Source organism: Ahaetulla prasina, chromosome 2, assembly GCF_028640845.1.
Source record: "Ahaetulla prasina isolate Xishuangbanna chromosome 2, ASM2864084v1, whole genome shotgun sequence".
In the NCBI taxonomy this organism is placed as follows: Eukaryota; Metazoa; Chordata; class Lepidosauria; order Squamata; family Colubridae; genus Ahaetulla; species Ahaetulla prasina.
Genome location: NC_080540.1, coordinates 173,607,022 through 173,634,283, shown reverse-complemented (window position 1 = coordinate 173,634,283; position 27,262 = coordinate 173,607,022). Strand labels below are relative to the sequence as shown.

At 44.1% G+C, this 27,262-nt stretch overlaps 2 protein-coding genes across 2 annotated transcripts; one reads left to right on the top strand and one right to left on the bottom strand.

Moving 5' to 3' along the window:
• The first annotated feature begins 879 nt into the window (after positions 1-879).
• Positions 880-10,697, top strand: LOC131190627 (lysozyme C-1-like). Its single transcript, XM_058167972.1, has 4 exons — positions 880-1,021; positions 4,670-4,828; positions 8,154-8,232; positions 10,631-10,697. Exons 1-4 carry the CDS (start codon positions 880-882, stop codon positions 10,695-10,697), a joined length of 447 nt encoding a protein of 148 aa, XP_058023955.1.
• A 2,353-nt stretch (positions 10,698-13,050) lies between these two features.
• LOC131190626 (immunoglobulin kappa light chain-like) lies at positions 13,051-19,910 on the bottom strand. Its single transcript, XM_058167971.1, has 3 exons — positions 19,862-19,910; positions 16,320-16,682; positions 13,051-13,379 (listed from the first exon to the last, which is right to left on the bottom strand). Exons 1-3 carry the CDS (start codon positions 19,908-19,910, stop codon positions 13,051-13,053), a joined length of 741 nt encoding a protein of 246 aa, XP_058023954.1.
• Positions 19,911-27,262: the final 7,352 nt, after the last annotated feature.

Sequence of the window (27,262 nt, the reverse complement as noted above, 5' to 3'; positions counted from 1 at the left end):
CCAGGGTGGCCCTGTGGGCCAGATCTAAGCACCCTGCGGGCCAGATCTGGCCTGTGGGCCTTGAGTTTGACAACCCTGCTTTAAGGCATTGTCACATTTTCTCTTCAAAGTGTAGCTATCAAGCTCAAGAAAAGACCGGCCAATCTAAAAGTCCTTGTCTTCTGGGGATAAATGAACCAGTTGCTAAACGAGGATCACTTATACTTTACAGCAATATGGGTTTCAGCAGGTTCTGACCAGTTTTGGAGAACGCAAATTTTGAGTAGTTCGGAGAACCAGTAGTAAAAATTCTGACTGGCCCTGCCCCCATCTATTCTCTGCCTCTCAAGTCGCAGCTGATCGGGAGGGAATGGGGATTATGCAGTAAGCTGCTTCTGGAGTGGGGTGGGAATGGAGACTTTACAGTATCCTTCCCCTGCCACGCCCACCAAGCCACACCCACAGAACCAGTAGTAAAAAAAATTGAAACCCACCACTAAATACACATGAAGTTATCTGTTACTGAACATCAATTAACATGGAACATATCCATCTGAACAATAGTTGGGAAATTTCTTCAGGATATGACATTGATCCAGAACTATTTATTAGTAATACCACTAATGCTGGCTAGGGAGTACTTCTACAGTTCTTTGGTTCATACTTGAGTTGCAAAATATTTTCATATTCTAATCTAGAGAGAGAAAATATTCTATTTTTGGAGGATAGAAAAGGTATTTTCAGTTCTGTTTGTTGCTTTTGAAATGTTATTATTTCAATAAATCTTGTATATCCATTTTCCTGCCTCCCTCCCCCCCACCAAGGAACGACCTTCCAAGACTGCAGAATTTGCTCTGATTTAAGGATCAGCTGTCTCCCATCATACATCCCAGGGCCAAGATGATGACATTCTTCCTACAGACGTTTCTTCTAGCTTGCTTTGTGGCTACTATACAGACCAAGATCTATGGTCGCTGTGAGTTGGCTCATGTGTTGAAGAAGAATGGGATGGATGGATATGAAGGTTACAGCCTAGCCAGTTGTGAGTGTAGTTCCTCACTGGATAAAATATTGCTCAAGTAACGAAAGTTGGACTAACGGCCTACACTAAATATTCCCAACGTAGTTTTTATTAAGCAGTGTTTCCTGTTTTTTTCTCCATAAGAAGGTACTGATTTTTTTGCTCTGGAACTTGTTCCAGCTTGTTTCTTCTTAGATCTCTTCCCATAAGTTCACGTGATTAATACCTCTGTTTTCCTGGATCTGAATAGCAGTACTTGAAGCTAACAGGTACCCATTTCTGGTTATGCTCACCAAATTTCTAGGAACTTGCAAATTGGTGTAGCCAGATCTGACTGCTGACTACCATAGAATAGAATAGAGTAGAATAGAATAGAATAGAATAGAATAGAATAGAATAGAATAGAATAGAATAGAATATTGGAATGGAATGGAATGAAAATGGAATGGAATAGAATAGAATAGAATAGAATAGAATAGAATAGAATAGAATAGAATAGAATTGGAAGGGATCTTGGAGGTCTTCTAGTCCAACCTTCTGCTCAGGCAGGAAACCCTATACCGTTTCAGAAAATTTTTGTCCACTGTCTTCTTCAAAACTTCCAGTGTTGGAGCATTCACAACTTCTGGAGGCAAGTTGTTCCAATGATTAATTGTTCTAACTGTCAAGAAAACCTTAGAAGCTCACAAGTGCAAAAGGTCCTCAAATAAATGGGTATTGTTTACAAATTCCATTGAGTAGGCATCCAGCTTCATTCAGTAAAATTAATGCCAAAATTAATTTTTTAATTAATAAAAGGAAGCTCATCTTTATACCAGACAGTTAAAATACAGAATTTGTTACCATAATATACTGTCTAATCATTGATTTATATTGTTTTTAAAAGGCCTCAGCAAGTTCAGCAAAAATAAATGATCAGCGTCTGCTAATGTTAATGTAATGTTAAAAAGTTTAGCTCCATTTTACTTCCAGAAGGAATGATATGATGTCCTTTTTGTGAGTTTCTGGGGGGCATCTGGTTGACCACTGTGTAATATAGAACTTTGTGCTGAATGAACCTTTGGTGTGATCCAGGAGGGCTCTGATTATATTCTTATGTGAAAATCCTGGTGGATGATGCTCTACATTGCAATCTGGGAAAATGATTTAATCTTGGATGTTCTATATCAGTCACTACATTTCCTTCTAGGCATATACAGTCTAGTGCGGTGATGGCTTTTTGTCATTACATGTCGAAAGCGTGTGCGCACACACACACTCATAATGCAATGCATGGACGACCACCCCTGTGCATTTCACCACGCACATGCGCATGCAACCCCGTGCATGCACGCACATCTCCTGCATGTGCCCTGCCCCCACCCTCACAGCAGAGTCCTGAAAACTAGCTGGCCACTGGGAGGTGCACGCACATGCACGGTGGAGCTGAGCTCTACAGGCTTGCGTGCCTGTAGAGAAGACACTGCCTGCCACTTGTGGCACGTGTGCCATAGTTTCGCCATCATGGGTCTAGTGTGTGCCTTCTAGTATTGCTAGATTCATTTGATTGATTTCTTTATGGACTGATGACTGATAACCATGATATTTGATAACCTAGAGATTTGGCAAAGACTGAAAAACACCAAAACAAAGCTGACGGCAGAAAAGTCATTAGCTGTGGAAGACAAGAAACAAACAACGTGTGATCTTTCCTAAATAATTTTACTGTTGTTATTATTATTGGTAGAATTTGTTACCTTTCCAGTAGATCTCATTTTTCTTCTGAGTTCTTAAATTAGTGCACATAGAGGAGAAACTTTCATGTTGTCTTCACAAATGACAACTGTGTGAGATGGATGAGACTGAACAGTAACTGGCCCAAGGTCACCTAATGAGCTGCATACATGAGTTGAGGTTCAACTTTGGGCTCCCTGTCCCAGTCCAACACCTTAACATGTATACACGCTGACTGTCATTTTTATCTACAAGAATCCATTGTTTTGCTCTATAATATGTCTACGAGTAACAGCTCAGTAGACTCCCTGGCTCAGAACAATTGTTAAACTCTCTTCCCAATGTTCTTTATGCCTAAAGAACTTAACCTTAGTGGGGCTACTCCAACTAATTTGAGCACCTTTCCTTGCCTACAGCTGCACTCACATTTGAAGAAATCAAAGGGAGTTGAATTGGAACTCTAGATAAAGATATAACATGATTTTCAATGCCAAGTTTGAAAGGAAAGGGAATTGTTTCTAAGTAAATATCATAAGGGGCATGTATAAGAGCATGTATAAGCACAAACGTGCCTACTGTTCCTGTCCTATTGTTTTTCTTCTTCTTCTTCTTCTTAATAATAATAATATCAGAGTTGGAAGGGACCTTGGAGGTCTTCTAGTCCAACCCCCTGCCCAGGCAGGAAACTCTACACCATTTCAGTCAAATGGCTATCCAACATTTTCTTAAAATTTCCAGTGTTGGAGCATTTACAACTTCTGCAGGCAAGTTGTTCCACTGATTAATTGTTCTAACTGTCAGGAAATTTCTCCTTAGTTCTAGGTTGCTTCTCTCCTTGATTAGTTTCCACCCATTGCTTCTTGTTCTACTCTCAGGTGCTTTGGAGAATAGTTTGACTCCCTCTTCTTTGTGGCAACCCCTGAGATATTGGAACACTGCTATCATGTCTTCCCTAGTCCTTCTTTTCATTAAACTAGGCATACCGAGTTCCTGCTTATATACCTTCATATATATATATTTATATATATATATATTCGGGTTTTCTCCCACGTAAAATTGGAAGTGTCTTGGCGACATTTCAACGAAGTCTCATTCGTCATCTTCAGGCTTCAGCTTCGTGCTTCTGGGAGCAAAGCACGAAGCTGAAGCCTGAAGATGACGAATGAGACTTGAACGTCGCCAAGACACTTCCAATTTTACGCGGGAGAAAACCCGAATAACCAAAGACCTACATACAAACACCCGCGAAAACCTCAGAAAATATATATATATATATATACTATATAATTTTTTGTGTGATGCTTATGTATATTGTTGTGACAAAATAAATAAATAAAAATAAATAAAAAATAAATGGTAAGCACTGCAAAATTGGGCAGGCTTTCTACCAGCCCTCAGCAATTCTGCTTTGAATGGGGTCAGGCAATGGAATTCAACCCCCAAGAATGTTTTTCCCCTTTTGTAAACCAGTTTGTTGCCCATTTTGCCTTTTCCATAGATCATTAGCAAGAGATTAGTTCCAATTACCTGTTCATGGAGAGTCTGTTGATGTTGCTTTCCATATAACCCTTTGATATTACTCCTCTCTGCTCTGTTTCTAAATAACACACACCTACAGTCTTTCAAAGGAGGGAAGAACTGCTTGTCTCAAAATGTCTAGTGGGAAGATTAAAAACAAATTTAGAGTCCACATTGAAAGTAAGATTTTCTTAAAAGCATTTTCCACAAAGGTACCTTGGCATGACTGAAGTCCCATGAACACAGACAGAGTCATGGAATGCTTGTAGAATATTGGGATGAAAATAGTTTAACACTCTGCAGACACATGTTTCATATCGAGGCCTCTAGGCTGGATCTTGCCTCTTGGTTACATTTTGGAATATTGAGAAAGTCAGAATGAGTGGAAGGTTGTAAAATGAACTCCTGAGGAACCTCTCTGATTTCTCTTCTTTGTAGGGATCTGCATGGCATTTTATGAAACTGGCTTTGACACCAAAACCATTGATCGGCACAAAGGTGGCACCAAAGACTATGGCATCTTCCATATTAACAGTGGTTTGTGGTGTAAAGAAAACAATGCCTTATCAAAGGCCATTTGTGATGTAGCATGCTCAGGTCAGTTTTCCACACACAAGGTGGATTTGTGCCCTAGGACTAGAAAAAATAAAATAACAAAAAAGAAAAAAGAAAAAAAAAGGAAGATGGGATGGACTTTTTAGCAATGTTCTGGAAAGTGAACCATTTTGATAATTGAATAGGATGTTAATGATTAAATGGCAACTTTTCAGATTTTCACATCAAAATTAGAACAGTAAACATCTTAATATACTGACATACCTCAAGTTACTAAGAGCCATTATTAAGAGCCGTGGTGGCGCAGTGATTAGAAAGGCTACTTCTGCTGCCTGCCTGCTGCTTGCAATTTGGCAGTTCAAATCTCACCAGGCTCAAGGTTGACGCAGGCTTTCATCCTTCTGAGGTGGATAAAATGAGGACCCAGATTGTTGGGGGCAATAGGCTGACTCTGTAAAATCACTTAGAGAGGGCTGTAAAGCACTGTGAAGCAGTATATAAGTCTAAATGCTATTGCTACTATGTACATTATGAATGTATTTTTTTATATTGTAATGTTGGAAACCGTTAGAGCCAATGATAATATGAGCCTGTGCAAAATTGAAGTTTAGATTTAGATTTAGAATGCCAGTAAGGTGTCCTGAACCCTTGGCAAAAAAGAATCCTACCAAGTGTGGTTGCTTGCATCCCCTCTCCCCAAGATCCTGGTTCATGATAAATCTTTTTTTTTACCCTAATATAGCAAGCGGGCAAACTATTGTTTGCTTGCTTTTCTTAATTTTTCTGTACATCACCATATGTAATGGTAATTCCTCTCCAGAGGCTTTCTAGGAGCCTGGGGGAGGATGAAAACGGGCCTTCTGGTCCCACCGGAAGTTGGGAAATGGACCATTTCTGGCCTCCAGGGGGTGGTGGGGAAGGCCCAAAAATCAGCTGGACGGCGCGCACATGTGTGCTGGAGCTGAGCTAGGGCAATACTTGCATACTGACAGATATGGCTCCGCATGCCACCTGTGGCATGCGTGCCGTTGGTTCGCCATCATGGCTCTAGTATGTATCAGTTGGCCTTTACCTGCTTTGTATTTGTAGCGCTGTCAGGCATACGAATCACTTCAGAGATATTGCTGTCATGTGTTTAGGAAAGGTAACCATAAATAATCTCTAAAGATAACCATAAATAATAATCAAATCTCTAGGAAGTTGCTCTAAATATGGAGAAATATATGTCCTTTTCATTTGGGAGATCACTTACAGAGGCAGTCTGACTTCTGAAGTTCTATAGCTCAACTTTACCACATAATGATCTATGCATGTATAGATTGCCCCTGTGGGCATGAAAACCTGAACTGAACATTTCCAGTTTCACTAACCTGCTCAGGAATTGCATACCTATGGAGAAAAGCATAAATTAAAATGTGGGGGACTAAGAGGAAGCAGTGCTGTTTAATTGGACTTATAATTATGTCTCATATAAATTTGTTTCGTTTCAGTAGATGGCTTCCTCTTCCAATTGGGAGGTTCTAGTCCTCATAAGTTTGAGCATTTTTTTTTTTTAATTATTTATTCGATTTTTATACCGCCCTTCTCCCGAAGGACTCAGGGCGGTGTACAGCCAAGATAAAACAAACGGTACAATATACAATTAAAATACAGATTAAAAAACTTATTATATAATTGGCCTAAAAACTTTAAAATATATAAAACTAAAAAACCCCTTAAAATTAATAATAGAAAATTTAAAACCAATAAAATTTAAGCCAGCCTCGCGTGAATAAATAGATGTGTTTTCAATTCATGGAAGGTCCAAGGTCAGGTATTTGCATAAACCCGGGAAGTTCGTTCCAGAGGGTAGGAGCCCCCACAGAGAAGGATCTTCCCCTGGGGGCCGCCAGCCGACATTGCTTGGCGGACGGCACCCTGAGAAGTCCCTCTCTGTGAGAGCGTACGGGTCGGTGGGAGGCATGAGGTAACAGCAGGCGGTCCCGTAAGTACCCAGGCCCTAAGCATCTCAAGGAGTATAAGGAATTCATTTTTAATACTAGTCTTTTAGTTCATCTGCTGGCAAAAACAGTTATTGGTCATCAGTGATAAGGGGATTCCAACAGATAAGCCAGCTGTTGGGCTCCCAATCTAAGATACAGTTTTAGATGTCTGCTAGATATTTGCTTGTTTATTTATTTATCAAATGTATTTGCCACCCATCTTGTGGTTCAGGCAAAAAGATCGAGAGGCTTATTGCAACCTAGATATGCACCCACCTGTCTTAATTCAACCGACCAAACCAGACCACCGAGCCTCAAAAGAAATGCTTTCATTATTCCTTATCCTGAAGCTGCCTTGACAATCAATCTCCTTCTGGGCACAATTCAGACTGCTGATTATGATTTATAGAGTCTTGTATAAGACTGGATTGTTTGAAACCCCTGGGAATTCAAAGCTATAGGAGAGGCTGTCCTCTCGGGGTCATCACCATCAGAAGCACATTTAGAAAAAGGAAAGGTTTTTTTCTTTTCACCAAGATTGCTGCTAGGATCATACCTCTGCCAGGAGAGATCATATTCAAGCCCTGGTCCTGGCAACTTTTATTGGGTGGACAGAATATCTGGTATATGTCAGAACTGAGTTGTTGATGGGCCTCCTGTGTGAGATTTTGGGAAGGGGGACCAGGATAAAATCCTTGTCACTCTTCCCTCCACTCCTATGGAATCATTTTCCTCTGGAGATCTGGAGTATGCCTTCCCTAATAGACTTTGGGAAGGCAGCAAAGAGAGAATGGTTTTGCCAAGCCTTTCATATTTAATGCTACTGACTGAGATTATTGAGCTTTTTATGGTGTAAATAAAGTTTGACTAGAGTTAGACTATTTTATAAACCAGCATTTTTTTAAAGTCCTGAAATAAATAAGTACAGGTGGTCCTTGACTTACAGCCATAATTGAGCCCAAAATGCTAAACAAGACAGATGTTAAGTGAATTTTGCCCCATTTTGCAACCATTCTTGCCACAGTTGTTAAGTGAATCACTGCAGTTGTTAGTAACATGGCTGTTAAGTGAATCTGGTTTCCCTGTGGAAGGTTGCAAAGGTGATCCTGGGAAATTGCCACCATCATAAATATGAACCAGTTGCCACGCAACTGTGATCACATGACCATGGAGATGCTGCAACGGTCATTGGGGTAAAAAATGGTCATAAATCACTTTTTTTCTGTGCCGTTGTAACTTTGAATAGTCACTAAATGAACTGTTGTAAGTCGAGGATTACCTGTAGTCTTTTCCTGCCTCAAAAAGCTTCTTCCAGCTTTGTGTCTGCTGCCTTTGTTCACACATTTCTATCATCTTCCTCTGTTGCTTGTGCTCTCCCTCTTAAGATTTGCTGAATCCGGATCTTGAAGATGACATCAACTGTGCCAAACTGATTGTGCAAGACGCTAGTGGCATGGCTGCCTGGTAGGAGAACAAATGGCTGCTTCTGTCTAATGATAAGTAGACCACTCTCTATGAGTTTTGTAGATTGGGACAATCTCACTTAGCTCACAGATGAGCAATGTGGTGCTGCCTGAATGCCTTAGATCAGTTTCTTTTAAAAAAAACAACAACTGGATGGGGTTCTGTTTCAGACGACTTCCATAATAAGCTTTGTGCTAGGTCAGGGGTGGGCAACCTTAAAAACTCAAAGAGCCACAAAGGTCCTAATTGGAAGTCCTCGATTCAACTCTGGAGCCGACCGGAAGTCCGGTTCCCCCACCATAGTCTCCTCCTAGCACAGGCATCCTTTTTCCTCTACCTGTCCTAACCAAAAGCCCTATCAATTGTGGAGCCAACCAGCGAGAGGCAGCCGCAGCAGAGGGCTGAAAGAGCCTCCAGAGCCGTGAGTTGCCAACCCGTTCTAGTTGTGGGTTGCACCCCAAATACTGAAGAACATCTGGCTGTCTATCTCAACCTCATTATCTATATGTGATTTAGCCCAATGTGTTCTTTGGAACTGTCTTTTCATATAGAATTGCTAGTTTCTGCCCTGTCCTTCTCTTGTCCTGTATGGCTAATATTAAATTGGTATAGGGGTATGTGGGTACTCAACTGGTTTGAAACTCATCGAATTTGGTACTCAATGCATTTTGATGTGAAAATTTTGTCTTGGTACTCATTGTTTGGTACTCAATGCACAAACTAGAACTTGTTGGTGTCGGCTGTCTTGTGGGAAAAAATTGTTTGGTACTCATCATTTTTGGTACTCATCGTGCCACCCAATTAACAATGAATACTGAGGTACACTGTAACTTTTTTTCACTTGCATTTTGTATGTGAAGCTGCTGTTGCCAAAATGGCAAAAAAACAAAACAAAACAACCCTCCCATATAATAGAGAAATGTGATAGAGAGACTAGGGGTGCATGTCCATTATGAGTTGCTTTAAAGGAAGGAAAAATCTGCTGATACAGATTGCCTAACAATTCCCTCTCCCAACTCTTTTAAATAACTTGAACTTCATTATTCCTTTTTATGAAATACAGGTGAACTTTGTAATTTGTGTGTGTTCTTAATCTCAATCCTAAATTTTAACAATTGCACATAATAAAATTGTGGATAAGAAAACCTTGAAAAAATGTACTCTATGCACATGCAAATGATTGTCTGCAATTTTTCATATTCACAATATTAAAACCCCCACTCCAAATGTCATCTTCAAAGAGAACCACATGACCCAAACTATAAATACATGAAATTCTTTCCTATGAATTGCAAAATCTAATTTTCTCATTGCCAATATGTGAAACTGCAATTAACGAAATGAGAAAAATGACGGCTATACTAAAGATATAGAAATCCTGCCTCTTTTGTGCCTCTTTTATTCCTATTTCCTTATGTTTTCAAATAATTTATATTTTAGTGTTAGTTAAGTATTTCTGCTGTAATCTATCTGGATTTTCAGCAAAAAGAACAGCTGATTACCCACATCTGGGTCGGCATGTGGCATCTACTTCAGAGGGATTCTAAAGAAACAAATATTAGAGTTCCTAATGCTATTTTTCACAGCAAAATAGCTAAAAAAAACAGTTTTTAGTCACCGGGCGAGGCAATTATATCCAGGATGATAGAGAGATGGGAGCCTAAATAAGAAGGAAAAAAAGTTTAAAAACACAGTTATAATGTCCAAATAGCATGCTATGTCTATTTACACATAAATGCTACTTTATTGCTTAACTTGATGGCCTAGTTTACACAAGTCACTAAAATTGTGGTGGATCACTGCAATATGCTGAACCAAAACAGCAACTCCGTTTTAGTTTAGTCTACAGAGTTGTGTGAACCCAGCCAGCAAATTCCAAAGATGCAAACACTTAAAACTTATAGACTCTAGTAATTGAACTGTGATTGTTTTATTTTAAAATAAAATGAAAACAATAAAATCTGATCTTTTAGGGTGCTTGACTGAAAAATTGGTATGTGCATAAATATGTCTATCAACTACACTGGTCATGCACATGGCACATTTATGAAACATATCCATATGCATGATTAAGTTATATGCAAGATTTTCAGAGAAGTGAAATGAAATAAGGATGCAGAAACCTATCAGAATAAAATGACAAATTAAATATTTTAAAACCCAGCCCACCAATAAGATTGCTACTGAAAGTGGCAATCTGAAGCCACTAACAGGATTCAAAAGCCCATCTAATAAAATTGCTTTCATCAGCCTGCAGAAGGCCAGTAGTAAAAGGGATGAGGGGTGAACCTACCACTGGGAGAAAAGCATTGGCATTTTTTACTGATACTGTGCTTTGTACCAAACTACTACATGTGCATATGCAGTTTATTACCTAATTACTTTTCTCTTAATACAGGAAACAGTGGAAAAAGCACTGTGAAAACCAAGATATGAGAAAGTGGATAAAAGGGTGTAAGGTTTGAAAATGGAGCTCGTCGCAGTCTGTTTCACCTCTTGTGTATCAAAGAACATTATTTTTTTTAAAAAAATAAAACACCTCATCTTCTTTGTTCTTTCATCGGTTCATTCAGTTTCCACTTACTAACAGAAAATGTTCACAATACATTCTGTTGCTATGTCCTCTTGCTAACTGCACCAAAGTTTGGGGCAGCAGATTCTCCAGTGAAGCTCCTTCTGTGTGGGATACAGTGTGATGGAGAGATGAGTAAGGAAGAACTCTGTGCAACATCATTGGTATTGAGGATGTAAGAATGAAGTTCATAGTGTAACTGCAGGAGATGTAGGAAGATGCAGAAGAAAGCCACAGTTTGATTTATCCATGGCCCAGTGGTGGATTTCAAATTTTTTTACTACTGGTTCTTTTGGTGTGGCTTAGTGGGCGTGGCATGGCTTGGTGGGCGTGGCAGGGGAAGGTTACTGCAAAATCCCCATTTCCTCCTGATCAGCTGGGACTCGGGAGGCAGAGAATAGATGGGGGTGGGGCCAGTCCGAATTTTACTACCGGTTCTCTGAACTACACAAAATTTCTGCTACTGGTTCTCCAGAACAGGTCAGAACCTGCTGAAACCCACCTCTGCCATGGCCCTGTATCTGGAGGCTCCAGTTGCTACCATGTCGCTTTGTTTTACTGCAATTTCCTGTTCCAGTGTTTTGACATTAACATATGCAAGGCCAGTGCAAAGAGTGTGATGACAGATACACACTCACACATATATAAAAGGGATGTGGTGGCTCAGTGGCTAAGACCCTGAGCTTGTCTGTTGAAAGGTTGGCAGTTCAGCAGTTTGAATCCCTAGTGCCGCATAACGGGGTGAGCTCCTGTTACTTGTCCCAGCTTCTGCCAACCTAGCAGTTTGAAAGCATGTAAAAAATGCAAGTTTTTACTGAAGGACTAGGGGAGACATGATAGCAGTGTTCCAATATCTCAGGGGTTGCCACAAAGACAAGGGAGTCAAACTATTCTCCAAAGCATCTGAGGGTAGAACAAGAAGCAATGGATGGAAACTAATCAAGGAGAGAAGCAACTTAGAACTAAGGAGACATTTCCTGACAGTTAGAACAATTAATCAGTGGAACAACTTGCCTGCAGAAGTTGTGAATGCTCCAACACTGGAAATTTTTAAGAAAATGTTGGATAGCCATTTGTCTGAAATGGTGTAGGGTTTCCTGCCTGAGCAGAGGGTTGGACTAGAAGATCTCCAAGGTCCCTTCCAACTTTGATATTATTGTTATTATTATTATTATTATTATTGTTATTGTTATTGTTATTGTTATTATTATTATTTGGTGGGAAGATAACAGCGTTCCGTGCGCCTTTGGTGTTTAGTCATGCTGGCCACATGACCATAGAGACATCTTTGGACAGCAAAGTTGTCTTCGGTTTTGAAACAGAGATGAGCATTGCCCCTTAGAGTCGGGAACGACTAGCACATGTGCGAGGGGAACTTTTACCTTCACCTTTACACACACACACACATATATATGTATGTGTGTATGTGAGTGTAATATATTTATATATTACTGATAAGGAAGAGCAACATGGCAGGCAAAAAAAATGGTTATTGCAAGTGGGTTGAGAGCAAAATTTGGAAACGGGGTGAAGAGGGAAACATGGATAAGCAAAAAAGTTCTGGAAAGGATGGAGTCTCCTGCTCTCATCACACTTAACCAAACGAGAGACAATGCTGCTGAAAATACAGAGAATGCAACATGGATGTCTTCCTACAACAGGCTTATTAAGTGATCCCTTCGTTTCCATAAAGGGGGCGAGGAGAGGGCAACGGGGAAAAAAATGGGCATTTTGACATGTTTACTCAAATCATGAGACTTAACAACTTGCATTCAACATAAGGATGCACGTACATAACTTTTAAGGGGGGATGTTCAGTTAGTAGTAATCTTGGCTAATGGGGATGGGGCTTAGCAAGTAAGGTAAGTTCAGCTCAATGGATTAATTTATGAAGAAATGGCTTGTGCCAACTCATAACATGTTTAAGTGCGATCCCTATGTAAGTGTAAGCTTCACCCAGCGATCAGTCTTTCCACATGGAAGCTGCATGAATGCAAGGCAGCACTGCATGAATGCAAGGGGAAGCAACTACTGACCAAGCCCCATTCAAATCGCAAGAGACTGCTCAACTTCCTTCCATGCTCATCCTAAATAAATAAATAATTGGAGAGCAATAAGGAGTGAATATACTTTTTACTGAGAGTGAAGCCAAAGCATTGGAGCCCCGAGAGCACATTTTGCAGAGAGCTAAAAGGGGAAAGAGAAGCGGTAGCAGGAGAAGAAGGGAGGTGTTGAGGTGAAACCATTCATTTCTGCATGCACCATTCCAGGCTGCGTTCAATCTTGGCCCCAGAAGATTCATGACTCACAGAGCACTGAATAGGGGTGACAGAGTTAAAGAAATGGCGCGATACATTCAGGATGCTGGAGGTGGTGTAAGTGCCATTCTCATTTGAGGTCACTTCTCCAGAGGTCACTCCTTCAGTTATATCCTTCCCAGCTGCACTCCACTTGATCTCTAGTAAGCCTGGGTAGAAGCCTTCAACGATGCATAAGGCATGGACATCAGAAGATCCTGGTTTCTGGGAAACATCAGACAATATGATGACTGATGATGGTACTTTTGCTGATGGTCCTGGGGAAAACAAGAATAATTGAGTCTTGCCATTCTCCCAAACTGCCATAATATTGTTCTTTCGGAACCATACTCATACGATTTAGAGTCAACCTTTGCTTTTGGAGAACTGGTCTAAAAGTCTGCTGGATTGGCTGATTAGCTGCAACAGCACTCGCTCAACACTGAGATCTGTAAAGGTGTGCCTTGTGCAGTGCGAAGTCTGGCATTTAGAGACAGCAACTGATCTTTAGATGCTGCCCGATGAATCTGAGCCTTTTCATTTACTCTACGGATGATTTTTGCTATTTATTAGCCATCTTTTCATAGGGATGCGGTGGCTCAGTGGCTTAAGATGCTGAGCTTGTCGATCGTAAGGTCGGCAGTTCGGCGGTTTGAATCCCTAGTGCCGCGTAATGGGGTGAGCTCCCGTTACTTGTCCCAGCTTCTGCCAACCTAGCAGTTCGAAAGCACGTAAAAAATGCAAGTCGAAAAATAGGGACCACCTTTGGTGGGTAGGTAATAGCGTTCCGTGTGCCTTTGGCATTTAGTCATGCCGGCCCCATGACCACGGAGACGTCTTCGGACAGTGCTGACTCTTCAGCTTTGAAACGGAGATGAGCACCGCCCCCTAGAGTTGGGAATGACTAGCACATATGTGCGAGGAGAACCTTTACCTATACCTTAGCCATCTTTTCACAACTTGCTTCTGAATCAAGGAGAGGTTAATGTATTATAAGAATTACAAAGAAAGAAAGAAAGAAAGAAAAAGGATGTTTAACTCCAAAAAGATCCAGTCAATTGTAAGTTGTAAAACCTACCAATTCACCTCTTTGCCATCCTGTTCCTCCCTTACAAAGAAAATCTAAAAAGTACTCTAAGCCTTTTTATTACGGAACTCACTGCTAAAGCTTAGCGACACAGAATAGGCATTTCAGACCCAAGACAGTTGAAATGGTCAACCTATGCCTACAGCTAGTCCTCAACATACAACAGTTCATTTAGTGACCGTTCAAAGTTAAAAGGACACTGAAAAAAGTGACTCATGACCTGTGGTGAAATTCAGCCGGTTCTATCTGGCTTGGGTGAACTGGTAGGGCCAGCAGCGAGAGGCTCCGCCCACCCACCTGGATGCCATCGCATCCCGTTTTTGACCCTCTGCGCATGCGCAGAAGACTCTGCACCTGCTTGGAGACACACGCACTCACATTTGCAAACCGGTAGCGAAGGTAAGTGGATTTCACCCCTGCTCATGACCATTTTTCACACTTATGACTATTGTAGCATCCCCATGGTCATGTGATCAACATTCAGCTGCTTGGCAACAGATTCATATTTATGATGGTTACAGTGTCTCGGGGTCACATGAACCCCTTTTGTGACCTTCTCACAAGCAAAGTCAATGAGGAAACCAGATTCACTTAATAACAGTTGGACTAATTTAACAACTACAGTGATTCACTTAACAACTGTAGCAAAACAGGTCGTAAAATGGGGCAAACACACTTAACAAATGTTTCACTTAGGAACAGAAATTAATGGGCACAATTGTGGCCGTAAGTCGAGGACTACCTCTACCGTTCTCTTCTTGGCTAATTGGAACCGGACTAGTGATATCATGTTATCTTGCCAGTACCCTTTTGGTGCAAGGCCTTGCGGGGTATCTGTTCTTGGAGAACTTGTATGGACATTTTGTTCTAATTCTACCAGATCTAGCTGCAAAAAATCCACATGACTTTACTGTAGTGGTAAAGATTTTTGCCATTCAGGTCTAATTGCTCTCCTCTGTCCTCCATGTTTCCCCACTCAATTAATAGGACAGATCTGAGTGCTGTCAGAATCACTGGCAAGGAGATTTGACTCCGGTTAATAGCTGACCGGGGGATATGTGTTTTGGGAACAGAACCATTGTGCAAATGCAGTCTAAGTCAATTCTACTTCGCCCAATCGCCACTAAATGATAACAAGCAACAGCAACATTAAGTTTGCTGCCATCTAGTGGCCCCTTGTAAATAGAGCTTCCCATAGCCTGGGAGCCTTCACTTATTTGGTTCAGTGGCATGTACAGTTCTCAGGAGGCTTAGCCAACGGCTGCTGTTCTCACAATAAGACCAAACCCCATTTGTTACTTATTAAAGCAGTGACCCCCAACCTTTTGGCCACCTTTTGGCCACCAGAGACCCGTTCTGTGGAGAGAGGTTTTTCCGCGAACTGGAGGGTTTGTGATTTCACGTGCTGCTTGCATCCCTTGGATGGGGCTTCACTTATTTGCATGGACCGATTTCTGACATGCCATGGACCGGTGCCAGTTCACGGACCGGGAATTGGTGACCCTTGCACTAAAGCCTCAGGGCAGCCCAGATTTTCATACCATTTAAAATACAAGAGACCGTCCTCATTTTCGGCAGAAGCGAAACATTCAATTCTTTTGCTATGGGATTGAGACTGCTTCAGGGTGTACAGCTCAAGGGAGTATCTCATCACTATTTTCCTGTTCAGATATTCTAGCACAGCGATGGCGAACCTTTTTTTCCCTTGGGTGCCGAAAGTGCGTGCGGGTGTGTGTGCCAACACCCATAATGCAATGCCCCGCTTCAGGCCCCACCCCCATGCATGCGCATGTGACCCCCCCCCCACGAATGTGCACACAACCCCCCCACGCTCCCCCTGCGCATGCGTGTGCGACCCCCATTTTGGTGCTAGCAGGCCTCCCTGAAGCCTCCTAGAACCAAAAATGGGGCGTGGGGGGCACCTCACCTCCCACACAGGCTGACCTGAGTGTCTGCTTGTGTGTCCGCAGAGATGGCTCCACGTGCCACCTGTGGCACACGTGCCATAGGCTCGCCATCACGCTTCTAGCAGCGTTTATTCCCTCCCTCCCTCCCTCCCTCCCTTGTAAAGACACAGAGAAAGAAAGTGTCTTTACTCTACTTCCATCTCTGAGGCAGTACTCCTGCTCACCTCCTGTGATGCTGAGCCGGGTTCCACTCCCTGAAATGGCTATCAGGAAATAATTTCCCTCTGCTAGACAGAAGTAGGTGGCACTTTCATCTGTTTGCACCTTCTGGATCTGCAAGATGTAGGCATTGGTTTTGGCATCCCGGATGGGCACAAAACGTGCATCAAATGAAGAGGACCTGGCTATCTGCCCAGTGTTGCTATGCTTTAGGATGAAGGCTGGGCTTTTGCTTGGCTTTTGCTGGAACCAGAAAACATGGTAGTCTTGGATCTTGCCACTTTGCAGAGGGCATTGCAGGACAGCAGTAGAGCCCTCGGCATATGAGGCCTGAGGTGGCTGGATAGGCACAGGTTGCAAGGCTCCACCTGGAGAAGGAAGAAGAGGAGCAGAGATTTACCTTGTAATGAGAGCTGAAAGTCAGAAACATCTTGATTCGTTTTTCTTTGTAAAGAATCTGCTCATCCCGGTGTGCTGAGATCTGTATGGGGATCCATACAGTATGTATGTATGGGAAAATTGGTCGGGCCCACTAAACAAAGCATTTTTATTTGGTTTTGCAACACACTCAATTAAATTAGTTCAAGACAGAGCAGCTCTAATTTGCAGAATATCCTAAGCTTGGTTTGTTTTAACTTTGGCTACTTAGTTGTCCAAATCGTGATCAATGGATTAGCTCAGGGTTCAGTATACTCTGCAGCACCACTGACATCTTCTCCTTCTCCCCGAAACAAGGAATTCATAGCCATATTGGGCCGTGGTGATGCAGTGGTTAGGATCAGGGGTGAAATCCAATAGGTTCTTGCAGGTTCTGGAGTACCAGTAGTGGAAAGTTTGAGCAGTTCATAGAACCAGCAGCAGAAATTTTGAGTAGTTTGGAGAACTGGCAAATACCACCTCTGGCTGGCCCCAGAGAGGGGTGGGAATGGAGATTTTGCAATATCCTACCCCCCAGGAGTGTGGAGGGAATGGGGATTTTGTAGTATCCTTCCCCTGCTATGCCCACCAAGCCATGTCCACAAAGCCACACCACCCTCACCAAGCCACGTCCATAGAACTGGTAGTAAAAAAATTTGGATTTCCCCACTGGTTAGGATGCAATATTGCAGGCTAAGTCTATATTCCCACTGTCAGTAGTTCGATCCTGATGGGGTTCAAGATTGACTCAGCCTTCTATCCTTTCAAGGTCGGTAAAATGAAGACCCAGATTGTTGGGGACTGTGTAAACTACTTAGAGAGGGCTGTAAAGCACTATGAAGAGGTAGATAATCTAAGTGCTAGTGCTAGTACTAAGTGATACATTAAGTATATTCTGTTTCTATACCTGCAGTTCTACAGGGTATCATAAATGGTAATATCATATGTTTGTCAGCTTTTATCCAATCACATTAATACATTTAAACAGATCATAACTTCAATACCCCACGACAGGAGTGAAATCCAGCAGGTTCTGACAGGTTCTGGATAACCGGTAGTGGAAATTTTGAGTAGTTTGGAGAACTGGCAAATACCACCTCTGGCTGGCCCCAGAGTGGGGAAGGAATGGAGATTTTACAGTATCCTTCCCCTGGAGTGGGTTGGGAATGGAGATTTTGCAGTATCCTTCCCCTTCCATGCCCACCAAGCCATGCCCACCAAGCCATGCCCACAGAACCAGTAGTAAAAAAAATTGGATTTCACCACTGCCCCACAGCCCCACTTCAGAGGATAATTAGAACTGCAGAAAAAATAATTGCTACCAACCTGCCTTCCATTGAGGACCTGTATACTGCACGAATCAAGAAGAGGGCCGTGAAAATATTTGCAGATCCCTCGCATCCTGGACATAAACTGTTTCAACTCCTACCCTCAAAACAACGCTATAGAGCACTGCACACCAGAACAACTAGACACAAGAACAGTTTTTTCCCAAAGGCCATCACTCTGCTAAACAAATAATTCCCTCAACACTGTCAAACTATTTACTGAATCTGCACTACTATTAATCGTTTCATAGTTCCCATCACCAATCTCTTTCCACTTATGACTGTATGACTATAACTTGTTGCTGGCAATCCTTATGATTTATATTGATATATTGATCATCAATTGTGTTGTAAATGTTGTACCTTGATGAACGTATCTTTTCTTTTATGTACACTGAGAGCATATGCACCAAGACAAATTCCTTGTGTGTCCAATCACACTTGGCCAATAAAAATTCTATTCTATTCAGTATTTGTGTATTCAATGTACGGTCTGATAACAGAACTAAAAAGGAAAAACTGCTAGGAAAATTTCCATGCTGCTAGTTCCGTATGGTTAAAGAATGGCCAGATCCTTGCTTGGTGGCAACATCTAGCTAATCTTAGTTGAACAAAAATACTCTAATTATAGGAACTAATTAGCAGTTAGATGGGAGACAAGGGGAAAATTCAGAGCTGTAATCTAGACTCCAAGAAGTCAAGCACAACTTGAAAGAGGTTTTAATGACTGGAAAGATGGAAGCAGGGTAGTACAGTGTTTTCTGTTCTAGTTCAGTTTATATTTAAAAAAAAAGAAAACAGAGCGAGAAGGAAAACAATTTACAGCGCGTCTCAAAACTGGCATTTGCCTATGTAACAAAGGGGAGAGAGCTTGGGATCCTTAGCTTGAACTGCACCACTGCACAAACTTTGCAGATGTTTCAAAGTGGAGATCTCTTGCTCTTAGAAAGAACTGTAGTATCTTGGAGGCCACCAGAAAGGAGAGAGAGAAGGAAACCAGTGTTAATTTTCCTTACTTTTCAGTTTGAAGAAGAGGAGAGAAGCTGACATATTCTATGGCTCTTGAGGCCACAGACCATCAGATGGCACTTTGAGCAGTATTTGCTCATGGTACCAATGTGACAATAATTGCTTTTATCTACTCGTTATTGAGATTTCTGCTTATTCCATGCTCCTGAAAAAAATGGAAATTATCTATCTATCTATCTATCTATCTATCTATCTATCTATCTATTCATCTATCCATCCATCCATCCATCCATTTATCATCTACCTACCTACCTACCTACCTACCCATAAATAGAAAGACATATTTATTTTACCCTTCAGTTTCCCAGATGTGCATCACCCTTTGTATACTGCTGTGTTCATTAATTATATTGTATTCCCATGAAAGACTAGAGATGTCTAGATTTTGCCAGCCCCTCATGCTTACTCTTTGTCCTAGCACAAGCACTATATTTCTCCTTTCTCACTGCAAGTACTTATTTGGTCCCCTTTAGTTGGCACTAGTGGCAAGTTTCAAATTTTTTTACTACCGGTTCTGTGGGTGTGGCTTGGTGGGCATGGCAGGGGAAGGATACTATAAAATCTCCATTCCCATCCTACTCCAGGGGAAGGTTACTGTAAAATCCCCATTTCCTCCCAAATAGCTGGGACTTGGGAGGCAGAGAATAGATGGGGGCAAGGCCATTCAGAATTTTTACTACCAGTTCTCTGAACTATTCAAAATTTCTACTACCAGTTCTCCAGAACTGGTCAGAACCTACTGAAACCCACCTCTGGTTTGCACATGTACTCACCCTGGATGTAGAGAGCCAATGAGAGGCACAGCAAGATCTTATAGCTCATCTTTCTTTGCTGAGAGTTGGGGCTCTGGACCGAAGCTGTTTTTCAGATCTTCACTGTAGAGGACAATGTATAACACACGGTATTTTATGGGTCTCAAACTCATTTGCAAGCATTTGCTTACAAAACCGGCTTCTTTCCTGACTTTCAGGCAATAGAGCTTAGTGATGAGCTTTAAGGCAATAGAGCATAAAGCTGATTATAACTGTACTGGGGGACTTCTTCAACATTTGAATGTATGCATGTTCTGTTTCTTCCAAAACAGTGTGGTCCTACTGAATTGGGATAATCCGAAGTGATCCTAACAATTTGCTTTATTCCGTTAAAAAAAAAATCTTTGCACCCAGGCAAAAAAGAACAAACATTCATAAATAAGTCCTTCATCTAAAACAGATTACCAGACTACAAGAACAAAAAACAAAAAAAGATTGCAGCTCCTAATTGTTAGATCCTTAATGATAAAAAAAAAGTCTTAGAAATTTTGTTAGAGTAGTATTCACCTAATTAATTACTCTCTATCCATTCTTACAATCTTTTGAGGATGACTTAGCTGGTCTCTACTGGAAATGTTGAACTAGCTTTCCCACCTTTTAGCATTCCTTTAAAGTGTCCTCTAGCATTTATCTTGTTATGCATGAGTCTGTATAACTACAGAGAATAATTATTTTCCCAGTATGGTTTAGATCCTAAATACTGAATGTTCTGATCATTTTCTTAAAAGTGCCATCTGATCGACCCATCGTGATCCCATGGACAATGTTCCTCCAGGCCTTCCTGTCCTCTACCATCCCCTGGAGTCCATTTAAGCTCACGCCTACTGCTTCAGTGGCTCCATCCAGCCACCTCATTCTCTGTTGTCCCCTTCTCATTTTGCCCTCTTCTCATTTTGCCCTCATGATTTGTACTTCCTGTTTGGACATGTCTTGCCTTGCTGACAGGAAGGGACTGGCATCTATTGACCTTCCTGGGAGCATCTATCTATCCATCCATCCCCATGGACAACGTTCATCTATTGACCTTCCTGGGAGCATCTATTGGGCAGGCAGATTCTACCTGGAGCAGACCCTTCTGTACTTGGGAGGAGCAGTCTATGTTTTTCCTCTGTGTGTGATTTCTGTTAGAGGTAAATACAACAGAAGCAAATCCCTCCTTAATCTCTTCCCTTCATTTAGGCATCTCAAATAATTTAAACAAGGAATATCCATTTTTCAGATTTGCAAAATCTTTGCTGCTGTTTTCATTATGTTGTTATTATGACCACCAACCAGTTATAAAAATATTCATTTTGGTGCCTTGTTGCTGATAGAATTTTAAGAAGTGCACCATTTATTGGTTGAACATTACAACTGTCTTAAGTTTTTAAATTAATCTTTTAATTTTTGATTTCATTAAAGTTTGTACAAATCTATTCTTTGCAATATATATGTGGAAGATCTAAATAATATTGTCAATCAAGTCATGATATATTTGTGCTTTAATATGCTCTGAAACTAAGAAGATGACTGTGCATTACTGAAAAAGATCTTGCGTTGAAACCATTTATTATTCTGATAAATGAGCTTAGAAGTTTTAGGGAACCCCACCACGGTCTGATTAATTAAGATGACGACATAATGAGTGCGAAACGTCGAGGCATTCTGATGATTTGCACGCCTTGGGTCTCCTCTCCTATTTAATCTTTAATCTTTCAGGGAAGGCAAAAGATTCGCCGCCTTTCGGCGAGGGATGCTGCTCTGCCTTTTTTGGCTGTGAGTGTGGCGGGATGGAGGGTGCGGTGAAGTAAGATTCAACAGCGGCAGGAGGAGCTGGCTCTGTGTTTGTGTGTGTGTAGTATGCGCGTTGGCGCCCTGTTTCCTGGTGCTCTGCTCCCTGACCCCAGTGGCAGTCCTTACTCATTGCACTGTTCTCTTCCTTCTTCGCTTTTCTCTCTCCTCTCTGTCTCTCTCTCTCTCCCTCTTTCTTTCCTTCTCGTTCCCCAGTTCAGAGCTCGGACTGCTCTTATTTTCACTCCCCCTTTTCTTTTCTTTTCCTTCCTTCCCTCCCTCCCTCCCTCCTTCTCTGCCTCTCTTTCGTCCCCCCCCTCCCGGGATCCTTGCGGGTCGAAGGTTCTGCCCTGCCTTACACCAGCCGCCCACCTATGCCAAGGTCTCCCTGGCTTTTTCGCTCTCTGTAAGCAGCGGCTTCTCGGCAGCGTCGCCCCCACCGCGGGCAAGAGGAGGACGAGTGAGAGGGGGGCGAAAATGCCGAACGCCCCCCCCGCCCCCTCCGCCGACCACCGCCGCCGCCGCCATCAAAAAGCGGACCGAAGGGCGCAGGGAAACCCCTCGAATGTGCCGGCAGGGTTGTTCTGTGTTCCTCATGAACGGCGGGTCTCAGCAGCTGGCAAAGGGGCTGCAAAGAGAACCGCCCGTTCCCCCCGTAAGGGACCTTGGTCCTTCCCGCTCGGCGTCTTTCTTTTTCTCCTTCTCCCCCGGAGGACGGGGAAAACTCTCCCAGACCTTCTCGAGATCGCTTCGGATTCAGTCCCTGGCTTTGTCTTTTGAATGGCAAATTCAACCCGTGTCCTTGGTTGGGGAGGCGGGCGGGAGAGGAGGCGGGAGGCGAGGCGAGAGGAGGACGAGTAAGAGGAGGCGAGTGACAACGCCTCCGCCTCCGAGGCGAGAGGAGGACGAGTGAGAGGGGCGAAAATGCGAACGCCCCTCCGCCCCGCCCCTCCGCCGACCACCGCCGCCGCTGCCATCAAAAGCGGCGGAAGAAACGCCGAGGCCAGCCGCCCCAAAACGAGCCGGCCGAGCTGGCAAAGCATGCCGGCAGCATTTGGGCTCGTCCTGCCGGCACTTCACGGCGGCCTCCCCACCCACCTACCCCACTGCCGCCGCACTCAATTTCGGCTTTCGGAGAGGAGGCGGGGTGACAACGCCCCTCCGCCCCTCCGAGGCGAGAGGAGGAGTGAGAGGGGCGAAAATGCCAACGCCTCCGCCCCTCCGCCGACCACCGCCGCCATCAAAAGCGGCGGAAGAAAACGCCGGAGGCCAGCCGCCACCCCAAAACGAGCCGGCCGAGCTGGCAAAGCATGCCGGCAGCATTTGGGCTCGTCCTGCCGGCACTTCACGGCGGCCTCCCCACCCACCCACCCACCCCACTGCCGCCGCACTCAATTTCGGCTGGAGAGGAGGCGGGGTGACAACGCCTCCGCCTCCGAGGCGAGAGGAGGACGAGTGAGAGGCGAAAATGCCGACGCCCCTCCGCCCCGCCCCTCCGCCGACCACCGCCGCGCTGCCATCAAAAGCGGCGGAAGCGCCGGAGGCCAGCCGCCGCCCCAAAGCGAGCCGGCCGAGCTGGCAAAGCATGCCGGCAGCATTTGGGCTCGTCCTGCCGGCACTTCACGGCCTCCCCACCCACCCACCCACCCCACTGCCGCCGCACTCAATTTCGGCTTTCGGAGAGGAGGCGAGGTGACAACGCCCCTCCGCCCCTCCGAGGCGAGAGGAGGCAGTGAGAGGGGCGAAAATGCCAACGCCCCTCCGCCCCTCCGCCGACCACCGCCGCCGCTGCCATCAAAAGCGGCGGAAGAAACGCCGAGGCCAGCCGCCGCCCCAAAGCGAGCCGGCCGAGCTGGCAAAGCATGCCGGCAGCATTTGGGCTCGTCCTGCCGGCACTTCACGGCGGCCTCCCCACCCACCCACCCACCCCACTGCCGCCGCACTCAATTTCGGCTTTCGGAGAGGAGGCGAGGTGACAACGCCCCTCCGCCCCTCCGAGGCGAGAGGAGGCAGTGAGAGGGGCGAAAATGCCGAACGCCCCTCCGCCCCGCCCCTCCGCCTCCGCCGACCACCGCCGCCGCCATCAAAAGCGGCGGAAGAAACGCCGGAGGCCAGCCGCCCAAAATGAGCCGGCCGAGCTGGCAAAGCATGCCGGCAGCATTTGGGCTCGTCCTGCCGGCACTTCACGGCGGCCTCCCCACCCACCTACCCCACTGCCGCCGCACTCAATTTCGGCTTTCGGAGAGGAGGCGGGGTGACAACGCCCCTCCGCCCCTCCGAGGCGAGAGGAGGAGTGAGAGGGGCGAAAATGCCAACGCCTCCGCCCCTCCGCCGACCACCGCCACCAAAAGGCGGCGGAAGAAACCGCCGGAGGCCAGCCGCCACCCCAAAACGAGCCGGCCGAGCTGGCAAAGCATGCCGGCAGCATTTGGGCTCGTCCTGCCGGCACTTCACGGCGGCCTCCCCCCACCCACCCACCCCACTGCCGCCGCACTCAATTTCGGCTGGAGAGGAGGCGGGGTGACAACGCCTCCGCCTCCGAGGCGAGAGGAGGACGAGTGAGGGGGGGGCGAAAATGCCGAACGCCCCCTCCGCCCCCTCCGCCGACCACCGCCGCCGCTGCCATCAAAAAGCGGCGGAAGAAAACGCCGAGGCCAGCCGCCGCCCCAAAGCGAGCCGGCCGAGCTGGCAAAGCATGCCGGCAGCATTTGGGCTCGTCCTGCCGGCACTTCACGGCGGCCTCCCCACCCACCCACCCACCCCACTGCCGCCGCACTCAATTTCGGCTTTCGGAGAGGAGGCGAGGTGACAACGCCCCTCCGCCCCTCCGAGGCGAGAGGAGGCAGTGAGAGGGGCGAAAATGCCGAACGCCCCTCCGCCCCTCCGCCCCGCCCCTCCGCCGACCACCGCCGCCGCCATCAAAAGCGGCGGAAGAAACGCCGGAGGCCAGCCGCCCAAAATGAGCCGGCCGAGCTGGCAAAGCATGCCGGCAGCATTTGGGCTCGTCCTGCCGGCACTTCACGGCGGCCTCCCCACTGCCGCCGCACTCAATTTCGGCTGGAGAGGAGGCGAGGTGACAACGCCTCCGCCCCTCCGAGGCGAGAGGAGGACGAGTGAGAGGGGCGAAAATGCGAACGCCCCTCCGCCCCGCCCCTCCGCCGACCACCGCCGCTGCCATCAAAAGCGGCGGAAGCGCCGGAGGCCAGCCGCCGCCCCAAAATGAGCCGGCCGAGCTGGCAAAGCATGCCGGCAGCATTTGGGCTCGTCCTGCCGGCCCAGCTGCAAGGGTAGACTCGAGTATAAGCCGAGGGGGCGCTTTTCAGCACAAAAAACGTGCTGAAAAACTCGGCTTATACTCGAGTATATACGGTAATTAATTACTCTCTATCCATTCTTACAATCTTTTGAGGATGACTTAGCTGGTCTCTACTGGAAATGTTGAACTAGCTTTCCCACCTTTTAGCATTCCTTTAAAATGTCCTCTAGCATTTATCTTGTTATGAAGGAGTCTGTATAACTACAGAGAATAATTATTTTCCCAGTATGGTTTAGATCCTAAATACTGAATGTTCTGATCATTTTCTTAAAAGTGCCATCTGATTGACCCATCGCGATCCCATGGACAACGTTCCTCCAGGCCTTCCTGTCCTCTACCATCCCCTGGAGTCCATTTAAGCTCATGCCTCCTGCTTCAGTGACTCCATCCAGCCACCTCATTCTCTGTCGTTCCCTTCTCATTTTGCCCTCATGATTTGTACTTCCTGTTTGGACATGTCTTGCCTTGCTGACAGGAAGGGACTGGCATCTATTGACCTTCCTGGGAGCATCTATCTATCCATCCATCCCCATGGACAACGTTCATCTATTGACCTTCCTGGGAGCATCTATTGGGCAGGCAGATTCTACCTGGAGCAGACCCTTCTGTACTTGGGAGGAGCAGTCTATGTTTTTCCTCTGTGTGTGATTTCTGTTAGAGGTAAATACAACAGAAGCAAATCCCTCTTTAATCTCTTCCCTTCATTTAGGCATCTCAAATAATTTAAACAAGGAATATCCATTTTTCAGATTTGCAAAATCTTTGCTGCTGTTTTCATTATGTTGTTATTATGACCACCAACCAGTTATAAAAATATTCATTTTGGTGCCTTGTTGCTGATAGAATTTTAAGAAGTACACCATTTATTGGTTGAACATTACAACTTTCTTAAGTTTTTAAATTAAAACTTTTTAATTTTTGATTTCATTAAAGTTTGTACAAATCTATTCTTTGCAATATATATGTGGAAGATCTAAATAATATTGTAAATCAAGTCATGATATATTTGTGCTTTAATACGCTCTGAAACTAAGAAGATGACTGTGCATTACTGAAAAAGATCTTGCGTTGAAACCATTTATTATTCTGATAAATGAGCTTAGAAGTTTTCACAGATGTCTGTTAAATTACATACCATCAAGCAATGGAATTTGCCTTTTAAAAAATGTTCAACGCAGACTATGCCTTTCCTTCCGTTAGTCTGTTTCAGTGGCCTGTAATTTCAGAAAGTAAGGAAATCATTTTTTTTATTTTATTTTGTCACAACAATATACACAAGCATCAACATAAAATAACTACATATCATATAAGCATATATATGAGCAAAAGTATGTAATAACTATTAATTTGATATAATGAAAGGAAACAATAGGACAGGAATGGTAGGCACTTTTGTGCTCTTATGCACGCCCCTTATAGTCCTCTTAGGAATGGGGTGAGGTCAATAGTAGACAGTTTTTGGTTAAAGCTTTTGGGATTTTGAGAAGAGACCACAGAGTCAGGTAGTGTGTTCCAAATGTTAATAACTCTGTTGCATTTTGTTGTTGCCGAGATAGAAACAGGAGTCAGAAATCCTTCCATATTATTCAGAGACTTTTCAGTAAATCTTGATATATTTTGGGTCTATCTACCTTCTTCTGAATCATTTATCTCCATTTTACTTTTTGTTTAGGAGACAGTAACATCAGAGCATAAGATTGAGACGTTGTCTTGCAACAAGCAAAGAGGTAATGAGCAAAAAGAATCTGGTGTCTTCCATTGTGTGGTCACACTGTATTATTCACAGCTACTTTACTTTTCCTAAAGGTTGGCCAGTCCCTGCCCATCTAAGGGGTTAGGAGTTACTTTTCCTTTCTTTAATCTCAAAACCTTGAAGATCCTCCATCCTTTGAACTTAAGGCAAGCCTTGTAGTGGACCCAGGCCACTTGAGATGGAGAATAAACTCATTCTACAGTCATAAACCCATCATGGAAGCTTGGAAACAGGATGTTTGCTTTCACATTCCCAGAGCAAAGGAATATGATACTATACTGACCTCCTTAAGTTATCTTGCTACTGTGTTTCATGTATGGATGGTGAAGTTCTGAATAAGTGAATTATCACCTTTGATCTAATCTAAAGGCAGACATTTCTAGTCTTCTTTTCTGGATGACTATGACGTGTTATAACCAAAGTTTGTTTTAAGTTGAAATATCTTCGGTTAAAACTTATTATTTTCTGTTTTTTTTTTTTTAAGAACTTTATTGTCTAGGCTAGAGATGTTGATTTCAAATTG

Bases quoted from the DNA above. Each gene is read 5' to 3' on its own strand.
- LOC131190627 (XM_058167972.1), top strand. From the start codon at position 880: ATGATGACATTCTTCCTACAGACGTTTCTTCTAGCTTGCTTTGTGGCT. The intron at 4,829-8,153 runs GTCAGTTTTCCA...CTCCCTCTTAAG, and splicing joins TTGTGATGTAGCATGCTCAG to ATTTGCTGAATCCGGATCTT. The intron at 8,233-10,630 runs GTAGGAGAACAA...CTCTTAATACAG, and splicing joins GCTAGTGGCATGGCTGCCTG to GAAACAGTGGAAAAAGCACT.
- LOC131190626 (XM_058167971.1), bottom strand. From the start codon at position 19,910: ATGAGCTATAAGATCTTGCTGTGCCTCTCATTGGCTCTCTACATCCAG. The intron at 16,683-19,861 runs GTGAGTACATGT...TTCCTTCTCCAG, and splicing joins ATTGGCTCTCTACATCCAGG to GTGGAGCCTTGCAACCTGTG. The intron at 13,380-16,319 runs GTGAGCAGGAGT...TGTTTTCCCCAG, and splicing joins CCGGCTCAGCATCACAGGAG to GACCATCAGCAAAAGTACCA.